This window comes from Pseudorca crassidens, chromosome 14 (genome assembly GCF_039906515.1).
Source record: "Pseudorca crassidens isolate mPseCra1 chromosome 14, mPseCra1.hap1, whole genome shotgun sequence".
In the NCBI taxonomy this organism is placed as follows: Eukaryota; Metazoa; Chordata; class Mammalia; order Artiodactyla; family Delphinidae; genus Pseudorca; species Pseudorca crassidens.
Genome location: NC_090309.1, coordinates 8,776,379 through 8,790,826, shown reverse-complemented (window position 1 = coordinate 8,790,826; position 14,448 = coordinate 8,776,379). Strand labels below are relative to the sequence as shown.

Here is a 14,448-nt window from a genome sequence, read left to right as displayed (position 1 = left end):
GTGGGTTGTGCATCAGTGATGCCATCACACAAAGAGTGACACGTGCACGTTCAGGCCAGTGCCTTGGTGATACATTAACATACGGAAACCAGACCCCCGATGGGTTCCTGAGAAATAATGGTAGGACATGTGGCCAGGGTGAGACTGAAATCCCAGAGAGAGTGAGGTGCCTGCATGGGATGGGCGAGGATGCCAAAGAGAAGATGCTGCCATGTCGTGATCGTGCCCCAGTTAGCTGGGGATTTAAGGAGAGGATCCTACTCAGGAAGACCAGCCACTGAAGGAAATTCACAGAAGGGAAGAAAAACTCCCATCAACTCTAAATAGTATCCAGAAGGGTTTCTGTCTAGTATCCTGATGTTTAGGAGTGGGAAGGAGGGTATCAGCTCCAGGGACAAAAATCACTGCCAGATTGTCTTTTCATTCTAAAGCTGAAGACAGCCATCCTGGCTGGAGATTTCAGCTGGGTGGACCCTAGCACTCTTTTGCCACAAGGCTCGTCTTTTTTCATTGGGATGAGTTCTACCCTAAACAGGTTTGGGGATGGTCATTGACCTCCCAGTCTGAAGGAGGAGAACTGAATGTGGAGGGCTTATCAGGAGGGTCCAGGCAGGAAACAGAATCCCATTCAGTCACTTCAAGTGAAGAAACATTAATGAAGGGACTATTTGCAGAGGCGGAGGCAGGTCTAAGGCAGCCAAAAGGGGATTTCACCCCAGCACTGGCAATAGCAGGAAGTTGTCACCACCCCCAGACTTGACGGGTGGAGGGAAATAGTGCTACTGGAGCCTGTAAGAGCGAAGTCCACTAGCCAGAGTAGGGGGTATTCCTAGAGAGACAAAGGGCACGGAGGGAGCCCAGAGCCAATACCCCTGTCTTCCTCCCCCTGCTGCCCTCCAACCTCTCGCCTCCCATTGGCTCAGCCTATTGGAAAGTCAGCCAACAAGAGAACTTGGGTCATGTTGTCCTTGGGGGTCAGCCTCCTGGGGCATGGAGCAGGGCAGGGAATGGACCTGGGGGCAGGTGGATGGCCCAGAGTAACCAGCACAGAGATCTCTTGAAAAGTTTTCTTAAAGGCTCAGCATTTCTTTTTATAACATCACCTCGTGTGAGGTATCTGTATACAACCACAGCAGACAGCTGGCGGTGGTCCACGCTCCAGGCAATGACACAGAAGCGGCTCCAGTGTATGGCTGTGGTGCATCTCTGGAGTAGCTGCCTGTAGATAACTACGTCAGTAACATCCGAATTGCAGGCCACAGCGCTGTAGTAATTTTCAGGTTTAAATACTTAAAACATTCCAAGTTTTTCTCTCTTTGATTCTTCCCTAAAAGAGCAACAAGGGAGTGTTCCCTGAGAAGATGTTACAAGTGTGCTCTTCAAGCTAGGGAGATCGTTCGATTCAGCATCTAATGCATATTTATTAGGTTCCTTTGCTGCTACCAAAAAAAAAAAAAAAAACCACCCAAAATAAGTTAGTTTAGCCTCCCACAAAAGCCCTTTGAGTTGCTATTGACTGAGATTTGACTGGAGATTTGACTGTCAGAGTGGTTAAGTCTTCTCCCTTGCTCAGTGCTGGGGACCTGTCTGGAGGCTGTCTGGTAGTTCAGGGCATCATCCTGTAATTGTTTCCTGTGCTTCCTAAGCAGCCCCTCACACAGCACAGGAACCACATCGGGAAGAGGGGAAGGCCAAGCAGCTCACCAGTCCTGATCTGCTCAGGAAGCAGCCCCCGGAGAGGGGAAGTGGAAACCCGCACAGAAGTTTTGGGGACACGTGTTGCTCACGCTGTGTTTCCTAAATTTATGATGTTCCCTGAGGAGGAGGGGGAAACAGCTCCGAAAAAGCACGTCCCTATGCTGCTTTGGATTTTAAAGCACGGCTAAGCGCCTGAGGCTTCTGAAAGGGGACGATAATTCTCTCTGCACGTTCTCCTGGCCGCAGCTTCCGCCTTAAGCCTTGGGCTCACACACGGTGTCCTCAGGGTCCCCGGGAGCCCAGCGCCGACCTGCTGTGCTTGTGAGAGGTCTTGCGAGGAGTCTTAGCTTCCTCTTCAGACCGGAGGGGCTGAGGCAGGAAATTCCACCTAGAGCTTCACTTCTTTAGCCTTATGGTTTGACTCCTGTTAAAATGCAAATAGCCTATCCAAGTCCTTTCAATTCTTTACCATGGGTCGGTCACTCCGCTGCCTAGAGGGGCTGGGCAGGAGTTTGCCATCCCTGATTTATGTTTTCCTGTAAGGTCTTTTTCTCATTTTCTCTCCAGAACCCATTTCCAAAAGGGATGCAGACCCTGGATACTCTCATGGTGGAGAAACCCCTCTAAATCTAAATGAAGGGAGAGATAGTGAATGTCAGAAAATGCTCCAGGCTGGCTCTGTCCTCCTTACCAAGGTTTTAAAAAGAGTTGAATTATTCAGAGACAGTTTGCAAGTATTCTGGTCTTGTAATTAGGTATCCTAGCGAGAGGAAAGGTCAGAACATGCCTGACACTACGTGTATTATCTTGATTAGCACAGTCACAGACTTTACTTGGCTTTAAGGACAAAACATGGACAGACAAGCCACTGGAACTGCCGCTAGTACAGTTTGGGGATTGGGTCCAGCAGAGTTCAGTGATTTGAGGCAGGAAAAAATATAGTGGTTTTATGACACGATTTTGAGCCGAAGACTAGTTCTAGTTACATCATGGAAGTGCACTGTGTACCTGATGTGAAAACATGTTGTTTGTTAAATGGAAAATTCGAAAGCATCAAACATTTAGAAACTTTACTCCACCAATGCAAACCTGAGAGCATGACCTTGAAACTAAGTAATGAAATGAAAGGAGGGTAGACCATGTTGGATCCTGATCTGCACCCTCTGATAATTGAATCTGGCAAAGAAGTGAATTGGATTCTCTGAATTTTGGAGACAAGGCAAAATCAATTATCCAGTGGACAGCATCCCTAACTGCCAGCATCATTGCCTATCTGACTTCCTCACTGAAACTGGCAGCAGTGACTCCCAGGCACTTGAACCTAGAGATGGGTCAGCTTATTTATCTAGTGCTAGCATTTCTTGTTCTCTCATTCTCCATCCCCTTGTCCTCCATAGATTTCTTTTTTTTAATTTATTTTTGTAAAGAATGTTATTTTATTTTATTTTTTATTTTATTTTATTTTTGGCCATACCGTGCAGCATGTGGGATCTTAGCTCCTGGACCAGGGATCGAACCCACACCCCCGGCATTGGAAGTGCAGAGTCTTAACCACTGGACTGCCAGGGAAGTCCCCATAGATTTCATTTTAAAGCCCAGTAGCATGCTTGTCTTGTGCACGTGCATAGGTGACTGATGGCAGGAAAGGAACAGGGAAGCTAATGTCCTCTAGTATGGGCTGTAAGGGGTCTCTAAAGTCTTTGGCAAGACTCAAAAACAGCGGGATATCATCTTTCTGGAAAGGTGCTGTCAACTTTGTGGCTGAAGGGATGGTGTGTCTAGCTGCCCTGATCGATGTCCTTCCATCCTGGGAGACCAATGCTCTATTTCTGTGAATGAACCATTGTATTAATGCTGGCCCTGTTGATTTGTTTCACCACGGCTTCTCTGCTCTATCTGTGGTGTAGCTGAGTTGCCTCTGCAGGGATATGGAAGAATCACTGAGTGTACAGTGAACAGTTCCTTCCATAAAGCTACGTGCTGTGGAAACAGCCAGAAATGAATTCTTGCCAATAGTAGTAACTGTTGGAAACAAGAGCAGAGTGAATGTGAGTATGCAAAGCCCTTTAGTAGCTGTAATGATTCTTTCAGGTAAACTCACAGATGTGTGAATGACTCGAATGGCAGGTGATACTTTTCAGCGATTTAAAAAGGCAGTTTCTTAGGTGGCATTTTCAGTGTGTTAAAAATGAACACCGGCAGCCCTCTGTATCGCTTCCGTCCGTTGCTGCTGCCCTTGCAGGGAAGGTCCTCACAGAGTGAGTGGTTTTCCTATATCAGATGAATTGGGAAGTGAGTGACAACTATGGGAAAAAAAAAAAAAAAAAAGAGGTTCCCTGATGATTTCTGGCAACTGACTTCCCAGATTTGTACATGTGGAACTGTAGAAAGCAGTCACATTGGTTAGCTTCTGGCTAGTATATTGAGAGAATCAGTATTTGGAATCTAGAGATAAAAAGGGGCTATTTAAATAAATTATGTGATTATACTCATTTAGAATTTTGAAAAGGAGTTTTAAATGTATCTAGGCATAGGTTCTAATAAATGTCTGGTCTGTTGATGAAACCTAAAGGGGAAAAATCGCTTTCTGGAATCGATGTGGACATCTTTTGTAGTAACAGGTTGTTACTGGTCTGGAGGTGATAAGACTGTCTGATGCCTCAGGGACCAACAGCGCCTCCCTGGCTGATTGGTCTTTGATATGAACACTGATGGTGTGAAGTAAGGTGGCTTTGGAGGTTCACTTTATGTACAGGTGAGGTATTTATGCAACAGCTGATGTAATTTGGCTTATTCCAAATTCTCAAGATTCTAAATTGTATCAATAATGAGAATATACTGTACATGGAATCTTCCGTCGAGGAACTGACTGTAGGAAACTGGTGTGGGCATCTATTTGGAGTATTATGATGGAAAACACTGCTGTTCATGTCACAGTTCTGGCCATTACATTTCCCTTATATTGTAAAAACTACAAGCAAGGGTATCCTGCTTGTGTTCCTGTCCGTGTACGCACATAGCCTGACAGTTTCCCCAGCACTGCAGAAAGGCTAGTAAGGCCTAGACTCTCCTGGACAGATATGAGAGATGTTAGAGATCATTTATTTTATCCCCGTATTTTGCACATGTAGAAACTGAAGCCCAGAAATGTTAACAGACTGCCCAAAGTCACACAGCCACCTGGACAGCACTCAGTCCCACTTCTCCTGTCCCCTGGTCCAGTCTCCTCCCTTTGAGGCCATTTCAGATGGGCAGGAGGTCATTCTGATTGCCCACGGGAAGGAGTGCTTAGGTTTCTTCTCTGGGTGAAGCCCAGGAACAGGCAGATGACATTCATCAGCTACCAATGATGTTGGGCCATCCTCTTTGATGTATTGAGTACATCTGTAAAAATAGAAATTCCATGAGAATAGAGGGTCCCCAGCAAAATTCAACTAGATGGGAACATCATAAACAAAAGGGTGGTGTTCATCTTACATTTTTGTCTGTGACCACATAGGCTACAAGCAACACAGGTCTGAAGACTTGATCATATCCCACCATCCTGCAAGAGACTTTAAGCCCTTAGTTCATTATTTCTTCCCTGAGGACCTAGCTCTAACTTTTCAGCTCCAAGGAAATAAAGCATACTCCCACTTCTTTTAGTGAACCTGAAAAGTATCACCAAACAGATACAAATGATAGATGGCTGCAAAATGCTCAGTTATGTCAGTGCACCAGGGAAATGAGCTGCAGGTTTCAGGAGCCCAAACCATACTGAACATGAATCATGACCCAAGAGTAAGTGGTGTTCACACCACCTGAAGTTATTTAAATTTTTATTGTCAATTGCCTCATAAATTAGAGACTTGCTTAAGTGAAGACCAGCAGATGAACTCATAAAATATGCATCGAATACTTTATTGACGATATAGCTATAGCAGTGCAAAAAAGATGGCATCAAAGTGCATGTGAAAACAGTTTATATTGGCTTTGTGTCATGGAGAAGAGGGTCACTTGATGGTCTGCAAAGATGAGAAGCTGGTGAATGATGTCACTGGGTGCTTTGATTGGGTTGGAGGACTAATTTCTTTGAGAAATCCAAAAATTAATAAGTTAAGGGTCAAGAAAGGAAAAAAAGGAAAAAAATCTGGGGGGGAAAACCGCCATTTTCTACAATACAGCAATCTGAAGAAAAAGGCCTATTTTGTTTATTTTTTGATTTAAGAGTAGATTCAGAAACTTCTATGTTCATTTGCTTCTTCAGCCCACTATCTGCAAAATACCTTGAGCAGTTACACAGAGGAAACAAGAAGTAGATGGCTGCCTATTTTAACCTTTTTGAAAAAGGCAGATGTATACAAATATAATTTTCACACCATAAAATTCGCCTATTTCAATTCAGTGATTTTTAGCAAAACTGACAGAGCTTCAACCACCACTACAATCCAGTTTCAGAACCTTTCCATCACCCAGAAGAGATCCCTCATGCCTATTTGGAGTCAGTCTCCATTTACACCTCAAGCCCCAGGTAACCACTAATCAATTTCTGTCTCTATAAGTTTGTGTTTTCTGTAAGTTTCGTATATAAATGGCTGAGTAACATTCCATTGCATTGATATACCACATTTTGTTTACCCATTTCCCCAGTCCACTGACGTTTGGATTATTTCCATCTTTCCATTACTGTGAATAATGCTGATATGAACACTCACATACAAGTGTTTGTGTGATAAAAATTTCTATTTCTCTTGGCTAGATGTCTAATAGTGGTATTTCCAGGGCATACAGTAAGTTTATGTTTAATTTTTAAAGAAACTGCCAAAAGCTTTTCCAAAGTGTCAAAAATCAGTTGACCATAAATGTAAGGATTTATTTCTGGACTCTGAATACTGTTCCATGGATCATATGACTATCCTTAATTCAGGACCACACTTTCTTGATTACTGAAGGTTTACAGTAAGTTTTGAAATTAAGAAGAGTAAGTCCGCCAGGTTTGTTCTTTTTCAAAATGATTTTGGCTCTTCTGGGTCATTTACATTTATGTGTAAATTTTAAGATCAGCATCTCAATTTTGGCCAAAAAAAAATTCCTGGGATTTTGTTTGATTTATGTAGGATCTATAGATCAGTTTGGTAAAAATGACTATCTTAACAATTTCAAGTTTTCTCATCCATGAACATGATATTCAGCTTCTTAGATCTGTCATTTCTCTCAGTAGGGTTTTGTAGTTTTCAGTGTATGAGCTTTTCATATATTTTTGATAAATTTATTCCTTAGTCTGTTCTTTTTTATTCTATAAATGGAATTCTTTTCTTAATTTTATTTTCAGACTGTTCATTATTAGTACATAGAAATACAATTTTTTCTTTTTTGTATATTTAACTTGCATCATGACATCTTGCAAAACTTGTTGACTCTAGTAGTGTTTATGTGCTTTCCTCAGGGTTTTCCACGTATAGGGTTATATCATTTATGAAGAAAGACAACTTTACCCGTTCCTTTCCAATCTGGATGCCTTTATTTTTTTCTTGCCTGATTGCACTGGCTAGAACATCAAGTACAATGTTAAGTAGAAGTTGCAAGAGTACCTGGCCTTGTTTCTGATCTTAAGGGGAAATCATCCCATATTTCGCCATTAAGTGTCATGCTTGCTGTAGGCTTTTTACAGATGCTTTTCATCAAGTTGAGGAAGTCTCCTTCTATTCCTGGTTTGTTGAGCATCTTTATCATGAAAGGCTGTTGGATTTTGTCAGATGCGCCTTCTTCATGCATTAAGATAATAATATGGTTTTATTCTTTACTGTATTAATTTGGAGTATTACATTAATTGTGGATGCATAATTATGGATGTTAAATTAGCTTTGCATTCCTTGGATGACTCCTACTTGGTCATTGTATATAATTCTTCTCATATGTTGCTGGATTTTTTGCTGATATTTTCTTAAGAGATATTTGCATCTATATTCATGAGGAATATAGGACTGTAGTGTTCTTTTTCTTGTGATGTCTTTGCCTGTTTTGGTATTGGGGTAATACTTGGCCTTCCCAAGTAATTTCTGGTTTCCTAGGGTTCCTCTTTTCAGTCCTTCAGCCAGAAGTCCAGGGTTTTATGTCCCTAACTCAGTCGCGTGCTTCCACATATTGTGCTTGCCTTTGGGACCAAACAGAGGCTAGATACATAGAGAGAGAGAACAGTGAGGGTTCACCCACCCTGTTGGAGCAAGAAGATTCCACTCCTGCAGGGTTTTGGCTCCTCCAGGCTCGTATTGCCAACACTGCTGCCACTGCACAGAACTGCTTAGGGACTGAGGTCTGAGTATGGAGGGAGAAAGGGGAGAAGGATTTCTGTATTCTCTCCAAGGGTTAGGAGTTCCTTTTCCCATTCCTCAAGCCAGAACTAGAGGGCTTCTTTTAGAACTCTCTCTGTCTATACCCTGGAGCCCACTTCTGTGTTTTGGGCTGTCTTGAGGTCAGGCCAGGGAATACCAGAGGAAAAAAATGGTAAACACCCTACCAATTTGGTGGTACTTTGAATTCTTGTCTTCTTTTCCAACCCATTTGCTACCAGTTGCTTTTCAGAATTCTTAAATAGATTTTACCTAGAAACCCAAACACTATATGTCTGTTTTTTATTTTGTTTTCTAATAATTCATTTTAAATTTATTTTACAAGATCGTTGGTCCTCACATTGATTGGAAATCAAAAATAATGACTTTTCTGGATGATGGAATGGAGGCTTTTGGGGGTTTTTTGGAGGAGTAGTGGAGATTGGGTCTCTCTACTGATGATCAGTCATCTAGCATAGAAGATAGGACTTTAGATAGAATTGGACTTTACAGATCAAAAATGAAGCTACCAGTTTCTTCCTGTAATGGACACAACAATCACATTCACTCCAAGGTTGATTCAGGTGGTAGCATTTGGAAATAACAGAGCAGTACTTTCCTTCATTTTTTCTGAAATTGCCTGGGGGTGAAGTCTTCCCAGAGAGATTATAACTGAGCTGGGCTTTGAAGGGGTTATCTGGAACACGAAGGCCCTTGCTCATTTTTAAATATCTTTTTTTCTCTTTCTTCAGATTGGATGATTTCTGTTCATTTGTCTTCAGGTCTCTTTCCTCCATCGTATCAATTCTGCTATTTAGCCCTTCCAGCTATGGTTGGGTTTGTTTTTACTTCTAAAATTTCCATTTGTTTTTTTAATAGTTCCTTTTTCTCAGCTGAAAACAATTACCTTACTGTTCATTTCAAGAGTATTTACCTTTACCTCAGGTACTATGGTTATGACTGCTGATTTGCATCTTAATCTGATTATTCCGACACCTGAGCCATCTAAATACTGCGATCTGTTGATTTCCTTTACCTTGAGAATTGGTTATGTTTGCTTGCTTCTTTTGTATGTTGCATTTTGGATCGTGTATGCATATATTGAATATTACAGTTTAAAACTCTGGATCCTGTTTAAATTCTCCAGAAAAGGCTGCCTTTTTTTGTTTCGTTTTAACAAAGCTTGATTAGATTTAGACTGTAAATTCTGCCTCATTTTCTATGTGCAGTGTTTCCCATATCAGTTCAGTTTTAAAAGGCTGTTCCCAACAGCATAGAACAGAAAGTACTCCAGAGTGAGTATACAGTATATGCATGTCCTGTAATTCCTCAACAGTGTGATTCTAAGTAAAGAATCGCATGCTATCCTGTATCTGTGACTTTCACTGTCTGCACTTACTTTTTCTATCAACTATTAATGTTTTATTTTTTTTTTTAGCAACAGAAAATTCAAGGAACTCCAACAAAGAAAAACAAATCCAAAAAACTGGATCCACTCAAAGGCCAGAAGGTTATTGCAAGATGTGATGAAAATGGCTTTTATTTTCCAGGTAGGTATTTTATTTTGTAAGATTCCTTTGTGACATAATATGATATTGGGAACCAGAAGTTCTCAAACTATGCTTTCCCTAGCACACTGACACTTCATGAGCTATGCTGAGGTATTCCACTTCTAAAATGAAATGATGAAGTTTCTCCCCATATTTGTGGGCAAGTAACAGCCAGAAAAACTTACTTTAATCTTTCTTTTGTTTAGTAAAGTTTTCCTACATACCTACTATGTTCCACATATGTAATATCCCTAAGGTGCTGGTCTGGCGTAGTGAGCAGACCCCAGAAGAAAATCCTTGTTTTCATGAAGCTTACATGCAAGTAGAGGAGACAGACAAGCAACCAAATAAGTAAAATACGTAGTGTGTCAGACACAGGGCTATGAAGGGAAATGAAGCCACGAAGAGGGTTGAGCGTGTCAGAGGTGAAGCTCGCGATTCTAGATATGGTGGTCAAGGAAGAGCTTCCAGGGAAGGCAACACATTACTAAGGACTTTAAAAAGGAGCCATGAGATTGTCTCAGGGAGAGTTCTAAACACAGGGAACAGCAGTACGAAGTCCTGAGGATGGAGTGCCCATGACACCCTCTTCCTTGAAGGAAGAGGCCAGTGTGACTGGACCCGAGGGGTTTGCCCAAGACTTTCTGGGGCATGTGATCCTGAAGGAATCAGCCAGGTGAAGTTAAGCAAGAGCTTCATGAATAATGAAAATGATACGTGTGAAGATCTAGAGGTGAAGAAAAACATTTTATATGCCTGGAGAAATAAAATAGATTATGGCTGGAACCTAGAATGCAAGGGAAGGGTAGAAAGTAAGAAAGCTCTTCGGAGAGGTAAGTGTGTGGCTGTTCATAAAGGGTTATGTTAAGAGGTTTGAACTTTATTGGGGAGTCACATTTAAAGCAGGAAGAAACACAATCACACTTGAAGTTTTAAAAAGATCCCTCCCAGCGCTGTGTGAAGAGTACATACGGAGTGGATTAGGATGTCACTCGGGTCCCTGGCGTGGGTCATAAGGTAAAGGATGGTACCTGTAGGAGATGGTGGTATGGACAGGAAGATAACGAGGTGTGTCTGGGATGTGACGAATTGTAGGTGCACCACAAGACGCTAAAGTTGTCAGAGAAGCAATTGGAGATAATGGGTCCAGAGTCTGGAGGAGGAACTCTGTCGGGAGATAGAGATTTTTGCCACGTCAGCACAAAAGTAGTCATTGAAATCATGGTAAAGGCCTATTGGGAAAGAGAGCTTAGAGAAAGAACCCTGAGGAAGAGCTGTCAAGCAGAAAGACTGTACCTCAAAATATAGCTGATCTTAACGTAGGCATTATCTGTCAATCACCAGTTAAGTAGTTCTTTATTAAACTTAATTTAATCTGCTTTTTAAGTGAGAAAAATGCTTCATCTGGAGTTTGGGTTTCCAGCAGGCATATGTGTAGAACTTATAACTGGGATATTTTATTTGAAATTTGGTAAATGTGCTTTGAAGTTGACTGGTTGAGAGAAAAATGGATCCAGGCATTTGAGATGAGCTCCTAGGCTGAGGCATGAAACTCTGCTTTGCAAGAGCAGGGCCTGAGAACCTCCTATTTCTCTGGGGCTTAGATTCACTGAGCGGTGATCATAGGAGGCCACCCCTGCTTGGTTTTCTGAATCTGAGTCACGGAGCAGGACCCAAGGCTAATTTAGCAACTGAATGAAAATGCTGAAAATGACAGGATTCCAAATGGCTGGACTAGGGCTTGAGATCAGTTTGCCGGCCAGGGTCCCAGAAAAAAATAATACTGCTCAAACTTTTCCCCCAACCATCCCTGCGTAATAAGGAAATGCAGAAGACCTACCACTGCTGATCTGGGGGAGTAGAGGAAACAGGTAACATGTAGCCACATGCAATACCTAAGGCCATGCCAGCAATGATTGTTGCCCTGGTTGTTTTTAAATATGCAGCTAGAAGCAGAGAACGCACAGTCCTAATAGCTCCATGGGATTTGGCCCTTTGGGAATTTTTAATCTGTGGCTCAGATAAGTCACTTGAAAGGTAATAAATATTTGATGGGAATCCCCTGGCAGTCAGGTGGTAAGTGGTTAGGTCTCGGCACGTTCACTGCCAGGTCCCGGGTTCAGTCAATCCCTGCTCAGGGAACTAAGATCCTGCAAGCCGTGTAGTGCGGCCAGAAAAAAAAAAAAAAGGTAATAACATAATAAACACTTGAATTTAGTCATATAATCAGTTATTTTGATTAGTGGCTAGTTAGTAAATATTGACTCAGCTGAATTAAATGATGATGCATCGGTTAAGGATGGACTTAGTTTCTGTTTCCCTCCCCACAGCCCCCCTTTACACTCCCCTCCCCCCCACAAAGTCAATGTATCTTGTCTTTAACTGGGAACTTCAACTCTGTTTTACACTCATAGAGTTATTTTTTCAAAAAAAAATAATTTTAAACTTCCAGAAAATTTGCAAGAACAATAGAGAACTCCTGTATACTTTTACCCAGATTTACCAATTTTTAACATTTTGTCACATTTATTTTACCAATCTATTATTTTATTTTTCCATTCTCTCTGTCTCCTTCCCTCTACCATAACACACACATCATTTTATCCTGAACTATTTGAGATTAGGTATCATCATGCCCCTTTGCCCCTTGATACATGTATTTCTCAAGAACAAGAGTATTGGCTTAATATTACCACAGTCAAGTTATAAAATTCAGGAAAGTTAATATTATATAGTTTTACCTATATATTTCAATTTGGTTAATTATGCCAAGAATAGCCCTTATAGCATTTTTTCCCTCTAGTATAGGTCCCAATTCAGAATTGTTATTGCATTTAGTTATTTCTCTTTAGTCTGCTTTAATCTAGATCATTCTCTAGCCTTTTCCATCATCTTTCATGATACTGACATTATTTAACAGTAAGGCCAATTATGTTATGGAATGTTCCTCAATTTGGGTTAAATTAGATTCAGGTTAAGTGTTTCCAGCCAAAATGTTATGTGATATCATTGATGCCACATCCCTCTCAGGGCAACCTATCCAAAGGCACATGATGTCCAGGTGTCCTCATTAGTGATGTTCATTTAGATCACCTGGTCACTGGGTATAGGAGAGCCCCCTGACTGAGGTGGGGAGGCCCACTCGTACCCAGGAAGATGACGGAGTAGAGATGCTTCTTTCTGCCTGCTGGTCCAACCTCCAGAGCCCAGTCCCCTAACATGGTCCCAGGAGACATTTCAGAGCAGGAAACACCATCTCACCTCTCTGAGGCTGAGGGCAAAGAGAAGCTGCAGTGTAAGGGCAGCCAAAAATCGGAAGCTGATCTTGAATCAGGGCCTAGAAATGGTAGCAACTCCTTAATGAGGTGGAGAAGGGGTAAGTGCAGAGGCTGAGCCGTGACCAAACAGGCCAGCAGCTCTGGGTCCTCCCGCCTTGGAGGACAGCCAGGTTTCAGCACCATGAGGCTGGTTCTAGAGTTAGATTGGAAGAAACTACACTAATTTCTGGAGGCGAACAAAGGTCCACATCTGCAGAGACTGGAACATAAAAGAGCTGGTAGTCTAAATTGCCCATCGACAGATGAATGGATAAAGAAGATGTGGTACATATATACAATGGAATATTACTCAGCCATAAAAAGGAACGAAATTGGGTCATTTGTAGAGATGTGGATGGATCTAGAGACTGTCATACAGAGTGAAGTAAGTCAGAAAGAGAAAAACAAATATCGTATATTAATGCATATTTGTGGAACCTAGAAAAATGGCACAGATGAACCTGTCTGCAGGGCAGAAATAGAGACACAGATGTAGAGAACAAATGTATGGACACCAAGGGGGGAAGTGGCGGGGGGAGGTGGTGGTGGGATGAACTGGGAGATTGGGATTGACATGTATACACTAATATGTATAAAATGGATGACTAATAAGAACCTGCTGTATAAAAAAATAAATAAAATAAAATTAAAAAAGAATACAAGACACTAAGTGAGCTATTTTGCTTGTTATCAGAATAAAAGATGAGGAAAGAGATTTAAAAAAAAAAAAGAGCTGGTAGTAACATACCAAAAGTCTAGGTCTAACGGTCTCGAGCAGGGGTCAGCAGCCTTTTTCTGTAAAAGGCAGCCGATACATGGCTTAGACGCCGCAGGCCATCCAGTCACACAGCTACTCACCTGAGGCAGATACCTGAAAAACTGCATCCCAGGTTTAAGACTGGATTCTGCAAAGTCCCAAAGGCTAAGAATTTGAGGAGGGTCCCACTGGCCAACAAGGTCATCTTGGCAGCCCAGACCTTTACCCCTGCCTGGGGCAGGGCCGGGGTCGGGGTGGGTTGGGATGGGCTTGTGTGCTGGGGTTGCTAGGATTCTCCTCAACTCAGAGAGGTTCTTCGTTTTCATAATAGGAATTCTTCCTAAAAAATAGTGTTAGTTTTCCTAATTAAAAGGGTAGAGTCAGTTTATGGTAGAAAATGTGTGACCTATGTGTAAAGAATATTTCAGAAGCCAAACCGAACATCTAGTCCAATAAGAAAACAGACAATATAAAGCTGGTTTTCATGTGTGTGTGGTGTGTTTTAAAAAAATAAGTTTTCCCTTTCTTTGGCCATTTAAAACAAGACACCTGGACTTGAGATGAAAATCAGCAGCTGTTTCTTTGCCACCTGAAAGCACATAGGACTTTGCAAACGCCGGTGTGTGAGCTGGGGCGAGGATGCCGGGCACTCACGCTGTGGGAGCCCAGTGGGGACGAGCACATTTCTGTCTCAAACTAGGGGGTCCAAGTGCAGCTGTTACTGCCGGGGAAGTCAAAACGTTCCCCCAGTGTTTATAATCCCTTTTAAATGGGAAAATATAATAAATTTCAACTAGGATAAATGACAAAATATGTGA

At 41.9% G+C, this 14,448-nt stretch overlaps 2 protein-coding genes across 4 annotated transcripts in view; one reads left to right on the top strand and one right to left on the bottom strand.

Annotated features, from left to right (window-relative positions):
* Nucleotides 1-14,448, bottom strand: part of MGAT4A (alpha-1,3-mannosyl-glycoprotein 4-beta-N-acetylglucosaminyltransferase A) — a 504,464-nt gene that overhangs the window by 98,908 nt on the left and 391,108 nt on the right. The window lies entirely within an intron of this gene.
* Nucleotides 1-14,448, top strand: part of VWA3B (von Willebrand factor A domain containing 3B) — a 207,824-nt gene that overhangs the window by 178,889 nt on the left and 14,487 nt on the right. For all 3 annotated transcript variants that reach the window (XM_067704215.1, XM_067704217.1, XM_067704216.1), the window contains one exon: nucleotides 9,445-9,556. In XM_067704215.1, coding sequence (XP_067560316.1) covers nucleotides 9,445-9,556 — 112 coding nt within the window. The remainder of the gene's footprint in view (nucleotides 1-9,444; nucleotides 9,557-14,448) is intronic.